The following is a 17,484-nucleotide window of genomic DNA, read 5'->3' on the forward strand; positions in this document are numbered from 1 at the left end:
TGGAGACAGGAGAGCAGTCAGGAATGGATTAAAAGAGGGATATAAAATAATGTTGAATATTGGGAAACGTGCTTCAAAGTGGGTGCCGCACTTCAATGTGTTTTCCACGAAAAATAAATTTCTTGTAGATATGTCTCAATTGATTGAGGGAAAGCTGCCACAACAGCAATTATATAAGTGGCGATACTGGTAAGATTCCAGTGCCCTACAAAAGCCAGAAGCTGTTAAGGTCAGTCATTGCAGAACTTGAAGAATATTTTCACTGCAGCATTTAGTGTCAAAATACTTAGCGACAAATTACTTGCCTCAAGCAAATATTTTATCAGGTAGAACATGTTACATGAAGGCATAGTAGGGGTCGAGTGTTGCAAAGTTTAAAAAAAATGCTGTAATTTTTACTGTAATTGGAAGCCAACAGAAAACTAAATGTATAATTAAGCATTGGATTTGAAAGCACTAAACGATTGGCCATTGCTGAAAAACAGCGAAATTGAATTGATGGAGTGTTGTGTAATTCGCTACTTATTGCATCATCACTCTAATATATTCATCTGCTGCGGAGGGAGAGGGATGTAATTCTGCAACCTCACCATAATTGTCATGGGCATGCCTCCTGTCAGCCTGCCTGGTTCTGATACAACACTTCCTCATGTGATGTTATCCAGGATATTCGAGAATAAGGCAGCAAATGTCAAGTTTCGATAAATTGTACAATGGAAAGCGTCGCTGGTTCATTTAATTGTTCACGTGGCACATGGTGGGATAGCTGGGGTTGCGGAGACAGAGTGGAGATTCGGTTGAGATGTATAAAATTGAGGGCCCTGGATGGAGTGGGTGGGAAGGACCTGTTTCCCTCAACAGAGAGGCCAGTGACTAGGGGACTTGGATTTAATGTCATTGGTAGAAGAGTTGGAGGGGAGGTGAGAATTCTTTTTCATTCTGAGAGTGGTGGGGATCTGGAACTCACTGCTTCAAAGGTTAAAAGAGGCAGAAATACTCAGTGCATTTGAAAAAATGCTTGGATACTTGAAGTGCTGTAACCTACAGGGTGATTGGGTAATTATATTAAGTGATTTCAACTTTCCCAACTTTAATTGGGATAGACATAGTGTTAAGGGCTTGGATGGAGTGGATTTCTTGAACTGTGTACAGGAGAACATTTTAGGTCAATATGTAGAGGGTCCAACAAGGGACAGCGCAGTGCTGGACCTAATTCTGGGGAATGAAGCCGAACAGGTGTCTGAAGTGGTGGTGGGGGGAGCACTTTAGTGATAGCAACCACAATATGGTACAGTTTAAGTTTGTTATAGACAAAGAAATAGACAAGTTGCAAAATAATGTTTTGGATTGGGGCAGAGCAGATTTTAGTAAAATAAGGCAGGATCTGGCCAATGTAGACTGGGAACAGCTACTTGTGGGGAAATCTACAGAGGAGGGTGTTCAAAAAGGAAATGGGTAGGGTACAGGCTCAACATGTTCCCTCTAGGGTGATAGGAAGGAGGAACAAGCCCAGAGAACCATGGATGACCAGAGATATTCAGGATATGACGAGAAGGAAAAGAGAGGCTTTTAGCAGGTAGAAGGAGAGCAAATCAATGGAGGCATTAGTGGAGTACAGAAAGTGCAGGGTGGAGCTTAAGAAAGCAATCAGGAGGGCAAAGAGGGGATATGAGAAAGCTCTGGCTGGTAAAATTAGGGAAAATCCCAAGATATTCTATAAGTGTATCAATGGGAAGAGAATAACCAGGGAAAGAGTAGGGCCCATTAGGGACCAAGAGGGCAATCTATGGGTGGAGCAAGAGAACATCGATAAAGTGTTGAACGAATACTTCACATCCGTCTTCACCCAAGAGAATGAGGATCAAGGTATGGAACTCGGGGAGAGAGACTGTGAGGTTCTTGAGCAAATTGATATAGGGATTGACAGGGTACTGGAGGTGTTAGCAGGCTTAAAAGTGGACAAATCTCCAGGTCCAGATGATTTGTGTCCCAGACTGCTGAGGGAGGCAAGGGAGGAGATCTCAGGGGCTCTGACCCAAATTTTTAATTCCTCTCTGGCCACAGGGGAGGTGCCAGAGGACTGGAGAACAGCTAATGTGGTTCCAGTATTTAAGAAGGGTTGTAGAGATAAGCCAGAGAGCTACAGACCAGCAAGTCTCACATCAGTGGTAGGGAAACTAGTGGAGAAAATTCCGATGGAGAGAATCTATTTCCACTTGGAGAGGCAAGGTTTGATCAGGGATAGTCAGCATGGTTTTGTCAGAGGGAGGTCATGCCTAACAAATTTGATTGAATGTTTTGAGGAGGTGACCAGGTGTGTAGATGAGGGTAGTGTAGTTGATGTAGTTTATATGGATTTCAGCAAAGCCTTTGACAAGGTCCCACATGGGAGACTTATAAAGGAGGCAAATACATATGGGATACAAGGTAATTTGATAAGACGGGTTCAAAATTGGCTTAGTTGCAGGAGACAGAGGGTGATGACAGAAGATTGCTTTCGTGACTGGAAGCCAGTGTCCAGTGGCATACCACAGGGATCTGTGCTGGGTCCCCTATAGTTCGTCGTTTATATAAACGACATAGATGACTATGTGGGGGCTAGGATTAGTAAGTTTGCAGTTAACACAAAGATTGACCAGGTGGTTAACAGTGAGGTTGAGTATCTTGGGCTACAGGAAGATATAGACAGGATAGTCAAATGGGCAGATAAGTGGCAGATAGAATTTAACCCTGAAAAGTGTGAGGTGATACACTTTGGAAGGAGTAATTTGACAAGGAAGTATTCAATGAATGGTATGACACTAGGAAGTTCTAAGGAACAAAGGGACCTTGGCATGTGTGTCTATAGATCTCTGAAGGTGGAGGTCATGTAGTGGTGTGGTGAAAAAGGCATTTGGGACACTTGCCTTTATCAAAGTCTGGAATACAAAATTAGGGAGGTCATGTTGGAGTTGTATAGAACAGCTGGAGTACAGTGTGCATTTCTGGTCACCACATTATAGGAAGGATGTGATTGCACTGGAAGGGGTGCAGAGGAGATTCACCAGGATGTTGCCTGGGATGAAACATTTAAGTTATGAAGAGAGGTTGGATAGACTTGGGTTGTTTTCGTTGGAGCAGAGAAGACTGAGGGGCAACTTGATCAAGATGTACAAGATTGAGGGGCATGGACAGGCTGGATAGGGAGCAGCTGTTCCCCTTAGTTGAAGGATCAGTCACGAGGGGACACAAGTTCAAGGTGAGGGGCAGGAGGTTTAGGGGGGATGTGAGGAAAACATCTTTACCCAGAGGGCGGTGACAGTCTGGAATGCGCTGCCTGGGAGGGTGGTGGAGGCGGGTGCCTCACATCCTTTAAAAAGTACCTGGATGAGCACTTGGCACGTCATAACATTCAAGGCTATGGGCCAAATGCTGGTAAATGGGATTAGGTAGGTAGGTCAGGTATTTCTCACGTGTTGGTGCAGATTCGATGGGCCGAAGGGCCTCCTTTGCGCAGTGATTCTGTGATACAGGCCAAGAGCTGAAACATGGTTTTGGGTGGATCGCTGTTTTATGGCTGGCACAACGATGATGGGCTGAACAGCCTCCTCCTGCTCTGTAAATTTCTATGACTGAGTAATTCTGGCCAACACAATGTTGTCTTTTGTTGTTTAAAAGGGACTACACTAGTGACTTGCTTAATCATTTCATAAATTGCCGTCCTCATATGTGCGTTCTGGCATGATCTGTCCCAGATACATACTTGGGTGTGATTATAATTTATATGGATGCTCCTTAACTATGACACTCCAAAATGATTTAGCTTGTGGAAAGGTTACAGTGTGGGTAGATGAGAGTTGGCAGTGCCCTGGGTAATTATAAGAGCTCCTGTTGCCACATGTGTAATAAAGGTTACATTATTAGTCTGTGATGCCGCCTTCAGCTCGTAAATGGAGATGATTGTATCTGTTGGCACCTTTCAGTTGTGAGTATCCAATGCAATTGTTGGAGCTGAAAAGATGTGAAATTCGCCTTGTATGTGCCCCATTGACAGGAAGAGTGTAGAGAACGATTTTGGTTAGCACCTCACAGGATTTGTCAGGATCCATTTTATTCCTGATAGTCGCCCAACCTCGGACGGCCCGCTTCTACCTCCTACCCAAAATCCACAAACAGGACTGCCCCGGTAGACCGATCATGTCAGCCTGTTCCTGCCCCCACAGAACTCATTTCTCATTATCTTGACTCCCTTCTCCCCTTGTCCAGTCCCTTCCCACCTACATCCGTGATTCCTCTGACACCCTACATCATATCATCAATTTCCAGTTCCCTGGCCCCAACCGCCTCCTCTTCACCATGGACGTCCAATCCCTCTACACCTCCATCCCCCACCAGGATGGTCCGAGGGCTCTCTGCTTCTTCCTCGAACAGAGGCCTGAACAATCCCCATCCACCATTACTCTCCTCCGTCTGGCTGAACTTGTTCTCTTGCTGAACAATTTCTCCTTCAACTCCTCTCACTTCCTCCAAATAAAAGGTGTGGCTATGGGTACCCGCATGGGCCCCAGCTATGCCTGTCTCTTTATGAGGTATGTGGAACATTCCTTGTTCCAGTCCTACTCCGGCCCCTTCCACAACTCTTTCTCCGGTACATCGATCATTACTTCGGTGCCGCTTCATGCTCTCGTTGGGACTTGGAAAAATTTATTAATTTTGCTTCCAATCTCCACCCCTCCATCATTTTCACATGGTCCATCTCTGACACTTCCCTTCCCTTCCTTGACCTCTCTGTCTCAATCTCTGGTGATAGACTGTCCACCAATATCCATTACAAACCTACCGACTCCCACAGCTACCTCGACTACAGCTCCTCACACCCCGCTTCCTGTAAGGACTCCATCCCATTCTCTCAGTTCCTTCGCCTCCGTCGCATCTGTTCCGATGATGCTACCTTCAAAAACAGTTCCTCTGACATGTCCTCCTTCTTCCTTAACCGAGGTTTTCCACCCACGGTCGTTGACAGGGCCCTCAACCGTGTCCGGCCTATCTCCCATGCATCCGCCCTCACGCCTTCTCCTCCCTCCCAGAAACATGATAAGGTCCCCCTTGTCCTCACTTATCACCCCACCTGCCTCCGCATTCAAAGGATCATCCCCCGCCATTTCCACCAACTCCAGCATGATGCCACCAAACACATCTTCCCTTCACCCCCCCCTGTCGGCATTCCGTAGGGAACGATCCCTCCGGGACATCCTGGTCCACTCCTCCATCACCCCCTACTCCTCAACCCCCTCCTATGGCACCACCCCATGCCCACGCAAAAAATGTAACACCTGCCCCTTCACTTCCTCTCTCCTCACCGACCAAGGGCCCAAACACTCCTTTCAAGTGAAGCAACATTTCACTTGCATTTCCCCCAACTTAGTCTACTGCATTCGTTGCTCTCAATGCGGTCTCCTCTACATTGGAGAGACCAAATGTAAACTGGGCGACCGCTTTGCAGAACACCTGCGGTCTGTCCGCAAGAATGACCCAAACCTCCCTGTCGCTTGCCATTTTAACACTCCACCCTGCTCTCTTGCCCACATGTCTGTCCTTGGCTTGCTGCATTGTTCCAGTGAAGCCCAACGCAAACTGGAGGAACAACACCTCATCTTCCGACTAGGCACTTTACAGCCTTCCGGATTGAATATTGAATTCAACAACTTTAGGTCGTGAGCTCCCTCCTCCATCCCCACCCCCTTTCTGTTTCTTCCCCCTTCCTTCTGTTTTTTCCAGTAAATTATATAGATTTTTTTTTCCCATCTATTTCCATTATTTTAAAATATTTTTAAATCTTTTATGCTCCCCCCACCCCCACTAGAGCTATACGTTGAGTGCCCTACCATCCATTCTTAATTAGCACATTCGTTTAGATAATATCACCAACTTTAACACCTATGTGTTCTTTTGTTCTGTTGTCTGTGACATCTTTTGATGATCTGCTTCTATCACTGCTTGTTTGTCCCTACAACCACACCACCTCCCTCCACTTCTCTCCGCCCCCCCCCCCCCACACCTTAAACCAGCTTATATTTCACCCCTTCCTTGGATTCACCTAGTTCTGTTGAAGGGTCACGAGGACTCGAAACGTCAACTCTTTTCTTCTCCGCCGATGCTGCCAGACCTGCTGATTTTTTCCAGGTAATTCTATTTTTGTTTTGGATTTCCAGCATCCACAGTTTTTTTGTTTTTATCCATTTTTTTCCTTGTGCCAATGTTGTAATTTACAATCTACAAGTGCCGGACTGGTGCTGAATACCTTCACTTGTGTGGCTCCTGCCCACTGGATTCAAGTTTCGTAGGTGCTGTTTATATCTGATCCCTTGGGGCTGCAATTCAATGATAAGCTGGTTCTCTCACTGCACTTCAGTATGTAAAATCTCTTCAGGAAATTAGTAGAAACCATTTAGGTGGCTTCTGAATAAAACAACATGTAAAAAGAATTTGAAGTGGTTGACTCATTAGTTAAATCAGATTTCAAAAATATGTACATGCTTGGCATGGGGTATTTGGGTGAGTTGAGAAGTAATTATTAGCCTTTCCAAGTGGTTAGCTTTGCAATGTTGACAGTTGCTAAGATCCCTACCATTATTATCAAGCACTTCTAGCATTGAATGGTTGGCTGCTCCAGGCAAAGTTAACCTGAATCATTTGTTTATTTATGGGTTTGGCTGCGATTTGCAACACTGCTGATGTAATACTGTGCAGCTGTAAGTTGGCTATCTATCAATGATGTAATATGATCTGAAGAGTTGGGTGACATCAGAGGGCTGGGTGTTCATGGTCCCTGTTGTCGCTGAATTCCCTGATTGTAATGTGTTCTGGGGTATAGTTTCCAGCGGTGGCCACGTGTACCTCTAAAGAGAGGAAAATGGGAGCCTCACTGAGCTCTTCGTACTCTAGAATCATAGAATAAGATCCAAGGATGGTTACAGCGCAGAAGGAGATCATTTGTTATTTAGTTAGTCCCACATCCTCCCCTGCTCTTCCCTATATTTGATTCTTTTAAAAATCACCTGCTTTTCACCCTTTCATTAACCTCCCCCTCCCACCCTCACCCCCTCCCCCCTCACCCCATTTCCCCCCTCCCTTCCCTCCCCCTTCCACCCTCCCCCCTCCCCCCACCCTCCCCCCACCCCACACTCCCCCTCCCCTCCCTCCCCCTTCCACCCTCCCCCCTCCCCCCACCCTCCCCCCACCCCACACTCCCCCTCCCCCCACCCCACACTCCCCCTCCCCCCACCCCACACTCCCCCTCCCTCCCCCCCACACTCCCCCTCCCCCCCACACTCCCCCTCCCCCCACACTCCCCCTCCCCCCCACCACTCCCCCTCCCCCCCACCACTCCCCCTCCCCCCACCCCACACTCCCCCTCCCCCCACCCCACACTCCCCCTCCCCCCACCCCACACTCCCCCTCCCCCCACCCCACACTCCCCCTCCCCTCCCCCCCACCCTCCCCCCACCCCACACTCCCCCTCCCCTCCCTCCCCCTTCCACCCTCCCCCCTCCCCACACTCCCCCCTCCCCCCACCCCACACTCCCCCTCCCCCCACCCCACACTCCCCCTCCCCCCACCCCACACTCCCCCTCCCTCCCCCCCACACTCCCCTCCCCCCCACACTCCCCCTCCCCCCCACACTCCCCCTTCCCCCCACACTCCCCCTCCCCCCCACACTCCCCCTCCCCCCACACTCCCCTCCCCCCACACTCCCCCCTCACACTCACACTCCCCCTTCCCCTCACACTCCCCCTCCCCTCCACACACCCTGCCCCCACACTCACCCTCCCCCCACACTCCCCCTCACACTCCCCCTCCCCCTCACACTCCCCCTCCCCCCCCACACTCCCCCTTCCCCCCACACTCCCCCTCCCCCCACACTCCCCCTCCCCCCCACACTCCCCCTCCCCACCCCTCACACCCTCCCCTCCCCTTCCTCCCCTCCCTTCCTCCCCTCCCTTCCTTCCTCACCCTCCCCTCCCTCCTCCCACCCTCCTCCCATCCCCACCTCCCCCTTCCCTTCCCCCTTCCCTCCCCCCGCCCTCCCCCTCTCTATCCCCCTCCCCCTCCCTCCCCCCTCCCTCCCCCTCCCTCCCCCTCCCTCCTCCCACCCTCCTCCCATCCCCACCTCCCCCTTCCCTTCCCCCTTCCCTCCCCCCGCCCTCCCCCTCTCTATCCCCCTCTCCCTCCCTCCCCCTCCCTCCCCCTCCCTCCCCCTCCCTCCCCCTCCCTACCCTCCTCTCCCTCCCTCCCTCCCTCCAGCCCACCGTCCCTCCCTCCCCACCGTCCCCAACCTCCTCTCCCCCCTCCGTCCCCACCCCCCTCCCCCCTCTCCCTCCCCCCCCCTCCCCACCCACCTTTCCCTCCCTCCCCACCTTTCCCTGCCTCTCTACTTGAAATCGGTTCAATTTTCCAGTTCTGATGAAAGGCCACTGACCTGAAATGTTAACTCTGTTTCTTTCACCACAGAGCGCTGGCTGACCTGCTGAGATTTTTCCAGCATTTTCTGTTATGATGTCCGATTTCGGGCACCTGCAGCATTTTGCCTTTTTGTGTTGGGCATTTACTACATTGGCAATCAACAGTAAATAGATGGAACCTGCTGCTGATTTATTTTAAAGCAAGCAGTGCCATCACTTCTATTCCAAGGTAGATGAGTCACAATGTTGCAATTTCATCATGCTTTCATGTTTCGAACTATATATGGTTCAATTCGATGGGCATTACTTTCAAATGCATCCTGGGTGGGACCATCTTGACCAGATTTTGTGCTTTGGTCACTGAGTCACCCAATAGCAATATTCTCACACAAAGTTGCCACTATGTTTTGTTTTTCCCCTTGAAATTGTAATATAACATTTTGTACCCTGAGCTGTGTGGATTGAGGCTGCATTTCTGTCATTCTGTATGTTGCCGGTTTAAATATTTTAGATTTTGATTTCGGCTGGAGTTCGAGCTTGATCAGAAATTCCCAAAAGTCCATTTTGGCAGATATTAGATGGAGGAAACATAAATGTGTATTATTTTGAACACACTTCCCAATTGTTCAGTGAATGAAGGTATATTGCCACAGTAAATTAACTCTTTGTCCAGTTCCCTGTTCAGCTAAAACTGAATATATAATGGATGAAATAGTATTATTTCAAAACTGGAGTAGAATTTTGGTAGGTTCTGTACCTTCCTTTCTTTAGAGGTATACACAGCCACCGCTGAATACTTTACCCCAAAACATGTTGGGAGTTTAGTGTCAACGGTGACGAGTACCCAACCCTCTGGTGTCCCAATATTTTCTAGTGTTTTTGCAATAGAACCTCTCAAAATTAAACTTTTGCATATTTCCAACGCTGCAAGTTTAATATTGTCTCTCGCTGTTACCTAACAAATAACTTTTTGTGTTTGTGGTGTCCCATCATCACTTGACTTTTCTGGTTGGCTCATGTCTGCATTTCTGATTCGTTGTTTTTCATTCCAGTAAAATTGGAACAATTGGTTCACCATTTCTACAAAGTAAATGTTTTCTTTTTCAAACTGCCATTTATAATCCACCTAAGTCATGCAGACATCCACTAAACTTGCGAAGTTGTAACCTGCTCCTAACGCCTATGAGCATATTGCAGCCCTACCAGCAATATCTGTCTGCATGTCTTGCATTTTCTCTCAGCCCTCGGTTGCGACTTGCTCCTTACCTCTGCTTCCAGCCTATCCTACTTTTCCTTCTGTTAGCCAAGGGCTGAATCCTGCAAGATATCAGTCATTCCAAGCCCCCAACATTCCACGGTGTATCAGGCTGCGACTTCTTGGCCCACAAGTAACCATGTTAAAACTTGAATGTAAACAGAGATATCTGACCGAAGTTTTACATCTTGCGCTCATCAGGACAGATGCAAGAATGTCAAATTTCAAAGGATCACAACAATTTATTCTACAGGAGAAAAGGGTGCTGATTGGTTGGTAGATTGACTCTGATTGGCCAAGGTGTTACCGTGGAGAAAGCAACAGGGAACTATAGCTTCCCCAAGCCTCCAGGTAATTCAAAAAAAGGTGCAATGCTTGAACATATTCCTTTTGCTCACAGAGAATGGGTCCCTGTTTATGAACGCATGTCACTTCTAGCAAGTGTAAATAAGCCATGTTATCAGCTCGATTTATTATCTTAAATTGGTTGTTAGTGTAGCTATTAGTACACTTAGGATTGTTCAGCAATTGCTGCACAATCGTGGAATTATATCTAATAGCAGACATTCCCCTTTTCTCCTATAGTACAGTCTAACTTGTGATAAGTTAAAATTTGTTGTTTTGATGAGTGCAAGATGAAAAGCTTCAGCAACTTGTATTCAAATCTTAAAACTAGAGTATGGACTAAAAACAGGGTTAGTGAATCTGACTGAGAACTAAATTCACATACTCGGTTGATGCTGATGCACAATTATGCTAATGATATCTGTTTATCCTGATTGCTTTACTGTTAAACTGGGGAATGTGCACACTGTCAGGGGGCTGGTCATGGTGAGGAATAAAAAGAATCCAATGAGGGAAATATTTTAATACTTTGTTCAAGTTTACATCACCTGTTGAATTCTATTTTAATCATCCTTAATTTGAAAGCAAATTTAGTTTTTTTATCAAATTTAATCTATCTTTGTTACAATTTTAATGTTCTTAAAAAAGTCTTCGACCCAACTGAAAAATTAATTTCTGCAGCATTAAATTATGTTTTCAATATATTTGTGTTACCCTTTCCAAAATAATTGGAAATGCATATTTGAACACTTTTTTAAAAAAAAAAAATAAATGTACCTGAACTGTTGTAATATTAACCTTTGGCTAGGAACCTAACTGAGCCAGCAACATGAATATACTGGCTACAAGAGTAGGTCACAGGCCGAGTATTCTTTCACAAGACATAAGTCAGGAGTGTGATGGAATACGCCGCACTTGCCTGGGTGAGTGCAGCACCAGCAACATTGAAAAGATGTAACATCACCCAGGGCATGCGCACCCCATCCTGCACCTTAAACATCTACTCCTTCCACCACTGACACACACAGTGGCAGCAGTGCTTACCCATCTATATGATGCACTGCAGCAACTCGCCAAGGATTCTTCAGCAGCACCTTCCAAACCCACGACCTCTGTCACCAGGAAGGACAATGGCAGCAGGCGCAGGGACGCTGGGTTGCACACCACCCCGATTTTGAAATATATCGACGTTCCTTCATCGTTGCTGGGTCAAAATCCTCAAATTCCCTCTGTAGCAGCCCTTCATTGCACGGGCTATGTTGGTTAAGAAGGTGGCCCACCGCCACCACCTCAAGGTCAATGGGATGGCAATAAATGTTGACCATGCCAACCATTACCACTTGCCACGAATGAATCAATTAAAGAACAAATTGTAATTTAAGCTGATTTCATTGTAGCTGAATCCACCAAGCTTCTACTTGTAGGATTAGCAACAATGGCAGCTATGTGCAAGATCTGTGGTTGTGCAGATAGAACAACGTTGTGTTTGCACGTTTGGCAGCCTGACCAGTTGGGAAAATGTGTTTGGACTAGTAGTTTATTGGCTTTTGCAGATGGTCTGAACTTGGCTGGCCTGAGAGCTCTGCCAATCCAAGGGGGGAACCCAAAGTGGTGGACACAACCCATGAGCTGGTGTTGTCAAAAATAAGCAGGTGAGGGCACCATGGGAGCATCCCGGCAGCCCTAGAGATAGCCTTGAACCTCTCAAAAGCCCTGGTATTTGAAGGGAACAACTTGGATGAAAAATAAATGGCTGTAAAGTGACTCAGTGAGATGTGCGTGGCTTTGTCATTGTGTAAAGTGCTTCACCATGGAGAGTGGCTGAAAAATTGGTGGGACGATAAACCAAGGCTGTGCTTGTATATGCACTACCAACTAGCTGGAGTGGCATTGACTGAAAGCAGTAATTTGTCTCAGCTAACACATTTGCTTGCTGCAAATACTACTGGTGAGAGGCTTGTGCCACTTAAAGGCGAGTATCTTCATGCACTAAATTAATTTACCGCCTTTAAATCATCTCATGAGACTGCTTAAGGAACTAATAATTCCTCTTTAGCTGCAATAAATAAAATCAATATAATGAATTTGCCAATATTAAATCATCCAATGATCGAGGAAATAACGATCTCCTTTAACTGCAATAATTAAAAAAAATCTCAAAAGTCTTCAAACCAAAATTCCATTTATCGCCAATCTAGGCAGGTAATTATTTGAAGGGTGGGTCTTGTTTGCAGCACCTAATAAATGCTTCCTCACAAGTTGCTATGGCATGTGGAAGGTGCCATTTTACCAATGTCCATAGGGGTGATACCTTGAGTTTTGAATTCTAGACTATGTTCGAGAGGTTCAAAATAGCATTTAGAAAAAATAATTTATCATATAGCAAAATCCTTTTTGTCTAACACTGTATGCATCTAAATGTGGTTCCCACGTTGCCGATATATTTATATAATGTCAGATTGATAGCCCACCCCTTTGTCTGTCTTAAGCAGTGGATTATCCACACCTGTCCTGTAAGCCAACCTGTTCACGTAGCAATTTAGATGTTACCGTCCTGAATATGGTATTCGTGTTGGGTGAGGATAACATAATGTTCCATGGGGCACTAATTTCTCAAGAGCGCAAGGGACGGCACCCAGTTTCTGGGCAGTGCAGTCTGCCCTGTTAGAATGCGTTGGAGTCTGATCATGTCTACGGTAGAGGAAGTGTGCCCTGAGAAATGCCGGGAGAGCAACAGCGGTCCTGAGAGTGAACTAAGTGATAGCGGCTGCCGCTTCAGTTGTGAGAACGAACAATGGCTCCTACAGGAGGAAGGTATCACATTTTTATTCTTCATTTTTATTATTTTGATAATCTGTCCTTTTTTTTTCCTCCCTGTTCATTCAAGTTTCATCCGATAATACTTTACTATGAAGAGGACTTTTTGTGAAGCAGGTTGTGCAAACGTTGTTTTGGAGGAATTTTGTTTCAGTAGTAATGATTTGAAATTTTCTAACGTTTCCAGCCATTATTTTCCTTCGCTGTGCGTTTTCTCCCCCACCCACATCTCCCCATTGTCTCCCCACCCCCCCCACCAAAAAAAAAGTGCTCCATTTCTAATAGAAATCACAAGCTTTGATTATGGTGTCCCATTAATAGCAAATTTTTCCAGAGGTTCAGAACGTGCAATTGTGCCACCAAGATGCTTCACTGTGTCTGCCTATTTTTGTGGTGCATTTATAAAGTAATGCTACGCATGTTCAGAATTGCCTTTACCTAACCATTTGAAAACCACATATATGTAGGTAAGATGATATTGGAGTGATGGTTTGTGCCCGCCAGCCAAGGAAGAAGTAATAAATAGTGTGATAGGTTGTACTGTCCACCACTTGTTACCCCACTTTCAATGGGATTTTGTCTTTTAACGGAACGGTGTTTGTCAAAGTTAAGCATCTGCTTTGGGTTGTGAACTTTCATCAATGGCACATTGTTTTTGGAGAAGGTTGTGCAAAATTTTGAGGTTAGAACTTGTAACTAAGGCACACGTTAGCAATTATCGTTTTGATAAAAATTGAAATAGCTGTGTAAGTTTTGTGTAAAGAGTTGATTTGCTGAACTGTACTATTGAAATTTTTAAAAAAAAAACCAATCAACCAATCATTTTGCATCCGTTAAGTTCGATACTGGAATTTGAGGTGTGCCAATGAAAAATTAATAATTCTGGTATGGGGGAGGAAGTATTTTTACTTGTTAGTGAGATGTGGGTCTCGATGGCAAGGCCAGCATTTATTGCCCATCCCTAATTGCCACTGTGAAGGTGATGGTGAGCCGCTTTCTTGACCTGCTCCAGTCCAAGTAGTGTACACACTCTCACAGTGCTTTTAGGGAGGGAGTCCTAGCATTTTATCCCAGTGATGATGAGGGAAACACTGACACCTTGGAAATACAATGTGTGACTTAGATGGTAACTTGCAAGTGGTGCTGTTCCCATGCGCCTGCTGCTCTTGCCCTTCTAGTTGGTAGAAGTCATGGGTTTGGAAGGTGCGGTCAAACGATGGTATACTGCAGCTATGGTGCATTGATGGTGGAGGGAGTGAATGTTAAGTATGGTGGATTGGGTGCCAGTAAAATGCTTTGTCTTGGATCTTGTTGAGTTTCTTGAGTTCTGTTTGAGCTTGTCATGGGCTTTTTTTTCAAATAAGCTAAAGCTTTGATGTATTCTGTTTCGATCAAAATAATGTTTTGTGAGTGGGAGCACATCTGTTTTGCATCCATGTGACCATACTCCATACTCCCCAGTAACTTGTGTTAATTAAATGTATTAGCATCAAAATCTTTAGAAAGACATGCAGGTAACTAAAAGGTTCAGCGTTGCGAATAATAAGCTATAACAGTGAAGTGAATGTTCTAGAATGAGCTGTGTCTTCTCAGAACATGTTTGGTTCCCATTGATGTTGGCCTGATTGGCCTGTTTTCAGGTAGTGAGGCTTTTTGTTTTGTGTTTTTCATGATCTGTCTCCCATGATTTGGTCCCGGTTGGAAAATGCTCATGAGAAATGGGGTGGGACAGTAGGAATTTGGGATTGACGGCCCGCGATTGTTCTCACTCGCCATTGTGCTTGGAAATTGTTACACTTTGGGAAGGTTCTCATGTCGTGTCTTCAAAGTTTGGTCATGCCAGATTATTCTTGGAACCTCGTTTGGAGAATGGTACTTGCTGTTCCTGGTGGTTTTGGAACACGCTAACTCTCCTCTTCAAAAATGGGCAGTATGTAGATTAATAAAGGAGAATTGGAATAGATACTGCTCACTTTCATATCAAAAATTTTACAGTAGGTCAGGCTGTTGCGCTGAGCGTTCATAGAAACCCTATCGCATATTGTGCCATTGCTGACTGTTTTGAAGGAGCTTTCCCCTCAGTGTTACTCTGCTGCTGTTGCAAATGAATCCTTTTGGGATTATATCCAATTCCCTTTTGAGAGTTAATATTGAACGTACACTCATCACCCGTTCAGGCAGTGCATTCCGGATCATAACTCACTACTTAAGTTCTCTTTCCCCTTCCATTCCCCTGCTTTGTCAAGTACCTTAAGTCTGCGTCCCCCAGTTATTGGCCCTCCTGCCACTGGAAACAGTTAGGAGACCGATTCCAGCATCTGTAATCTCTCCACGTAACTGAAGGTCCTTATCCCTGATACCATTCTAGCCAAGTGTTTAATGAGCAAAGTCAAGGGATGCTGAAGCTTTCCGTTCAATGTGCTCAGGCACACATGGTGGGCATTGGATGAGTTCACAAAATGTTAAAACGCTGCATATGTTTTTATATTAATTTCTTCTCACCTCAGGAGGCCTATTTTCAGCCGTAGAACATTTGTTTGAGTAGCGCGATGCTAGCCTTCTATCTTGCAAGATGAGGGTTTGCGCTGTGGTGGGCAACTCTGTGTTATGTATCGCCTGACTCAGGAGCCCCTCTCTGGCATGGCAGTCACTGCTGCATTTATTGCAGAGGAAGCGTGTGGCTGAGATTCACTGGCCGCTGTTTCTCTGGACCACCTTCTCGGCCGGCTGAGCTTTCCATTTCTGCTTGCCTCTTCCAACGTCCCTCCAAACCGATAGCCTCCAGCGGTCACAGATGCCAGCGGCTGCCTCCCAGCTGTCCGTTTCAATGGCTGCCATCTTCATATCCCGCTTGTAGCAAAGGTATGGACATCCAGCAGGTCGTGACCCTGTAGCCAATTAGGATGCCTTCAGGTATATGGCTGTTGTCCATCTGATGAATGTGGCCCAGCCAGTGCAGATGTTCGCTTAGTAGTGAGTGTATGCTGATGGAATTAGCACGCTCCAGGTCCTCTGAGTTGGTGACCTTGTCCTGCTGAGAGATGCCAAGGATATGTCTGAGACAGCGAAGGTAGAAACCACTCAGCCTTTTCTCCTGCCTAGCATATGTTGTCCAGGTCTCACCACTGTAGAGGAGCACATGGAGGATGCAGGTTTGGTAGACTTGCAGTTTGGTGTTCTCAGTCAGTTTTGCTGTTCTTCCACACTCCCCCTGACTCAGCTTGGATGTCACAGCTGCAGCTTCTGCAATGCCTGTGGTGAATTCAGCATCAAGTGACAGATTGCTGGTGATTGTGGAGCCCAGATATGTGAAGCTGTCAATATGCCCCAGTGTCACATTGCCATCTATCAGCATTGGCAACATCCTGGACCGTGGCATTTGTCTTCCTGATGCTGATGGTCAAACCAAACTCTGTATAGGTGCGAGAGAGTCGGTCCATTCGCCGTTGGGGTTGTTCCTCAATACGGGTTGTTACAGTGGCATTTTCAGTGTGGCGCAACTGTGAGGGCTTGGCACACCTTTGTCTTGGCACACCTTTGTCTTGGCACACCTTTGTCTTGGCACACCTTTGTCTTGGCACACCTTTGTCTTGGCACACCTTTGTCTTGGCACACCTTTGTCTTGGCACACCTTTGTCTTGGCACACCTTTGTCTTGGCACACCTTTGTCTTGGCACACCTTTGTCTTGGCACACCTTTGTCTTGGCACACCTTTGTCTTGGCACACCTTTGTCTTGGCACACCTTTGTCTTGGATCTCAGGTGAGAAAGGTTGATGGGCCTTCTGCCAGTTCTGGTATGTAAGTAGACACAATCTCTGTGGATGGCCTAAAAGCATGTGACTGCAGGGAAGAAATGAATATACCAAAGAATATCAGTGCCAGAACATAACCCTGTTTGATCCCACTGTGGTTTTAAGGGTTCTGATGTTTTCCCATCATCGTTGACCTTATCCATCATAATGTCACAGCAAGAGGAGATCACGTTGAGCAGTTCCAGCCGGCAGCCAATTTTCACCAGTTCAAATAGACAGCCTCAGCTCACATGGTCGAATGGTGAGATCGATGAGGACAATATATAGTGGGCGCCTTTGTTCACGGCATTTCTCTTGCAGCTTCCAGACTGAGAAGATCATGAAAATTGTAGATCTTCCAGTTCTGCATCCCAACCCTGGTGCATACCAGGAGTGACCTGTGACCCGGCCAGCATTGTGGTAGCTGCATGTTTTGAGAACGTTGTTCAGAGAGTCTTGTCTGGTGATGACCCGATCCAGCTGGTGCCAGTGCCCTGGTCTTGGATGCCTCCAGGACACCTTGTGGCATAGTTTGTTCTGAAAGAAGGTGTTAGTTACACAAAGCTCGCATTAGCAGAAAAGCTCAGATAATCTCTGTTCTCATTTACCTTTCCTTGCCTATGATATCTGAGCCAGGAGGGCCATGCCTCATGGTCCGCACCCACTCTTCTGTTGAAACCCCCCCCCCAGTAGTAAAGATGTTCTGGCTTGGGATGCTGTTGATAAGAGTCAAGCTCTGAATAGAACTGGTCTTTCATCTTTGTCGTGGAGTACAGCATTGGAGCACAGATACTCATGGTTAACTGGCTCTGTTTGAATTGAGGCAAATGGAGG

General features: G+C 46.4%; 1 protein-coding gene across 7 annotated transcripts in view; it reads left to right on the plus strand.

Moving 5' to 3' along the window:
• trak1a (trafficking protein, kinesin binding 1a) overlaps positions 1 to 17,484 on the plus strand; it is a 239,424-nt gene that overhangs the window by 160,632 nt on the left and 61,308 nt on the right. Inside the window, exon 1 of one of the 7 annotated variants that reach the window (XM_041183855.1) lies at positions 12,577 to 12,855. The exons of the other annotated variants lie outside the window; for them this stretch is intronic. Within the exon in view, the coding sequence (XP_041039789.1) occupies positions 12,711 to 12,855 (145 nt within the window). The 5' untranslated portion in view covers positions 12,577 to 12,710. Of the gene's footprint in view, positions 1 to 12,576; positions 12,856 to 17,484 lie in introns of those variants that run through there. 7 annotated transcript variants of the gene reach the window in all.

This window comes from Carcharodon carcharias, chromosome 3 (assembly GCF_017639515.1).
Source record: "Carcharodon carcharias isolate sCarCar2 chromosome 3, sCarCar2.pri, whole genome shotgun sequence".
NCBI classification, from domain to species: Eukaryota; Metazoa; Chordata; class Chondrichthyes; order Lamniformes; family Lamnidae; genus Carcharodon; species Carcharodon carcharias.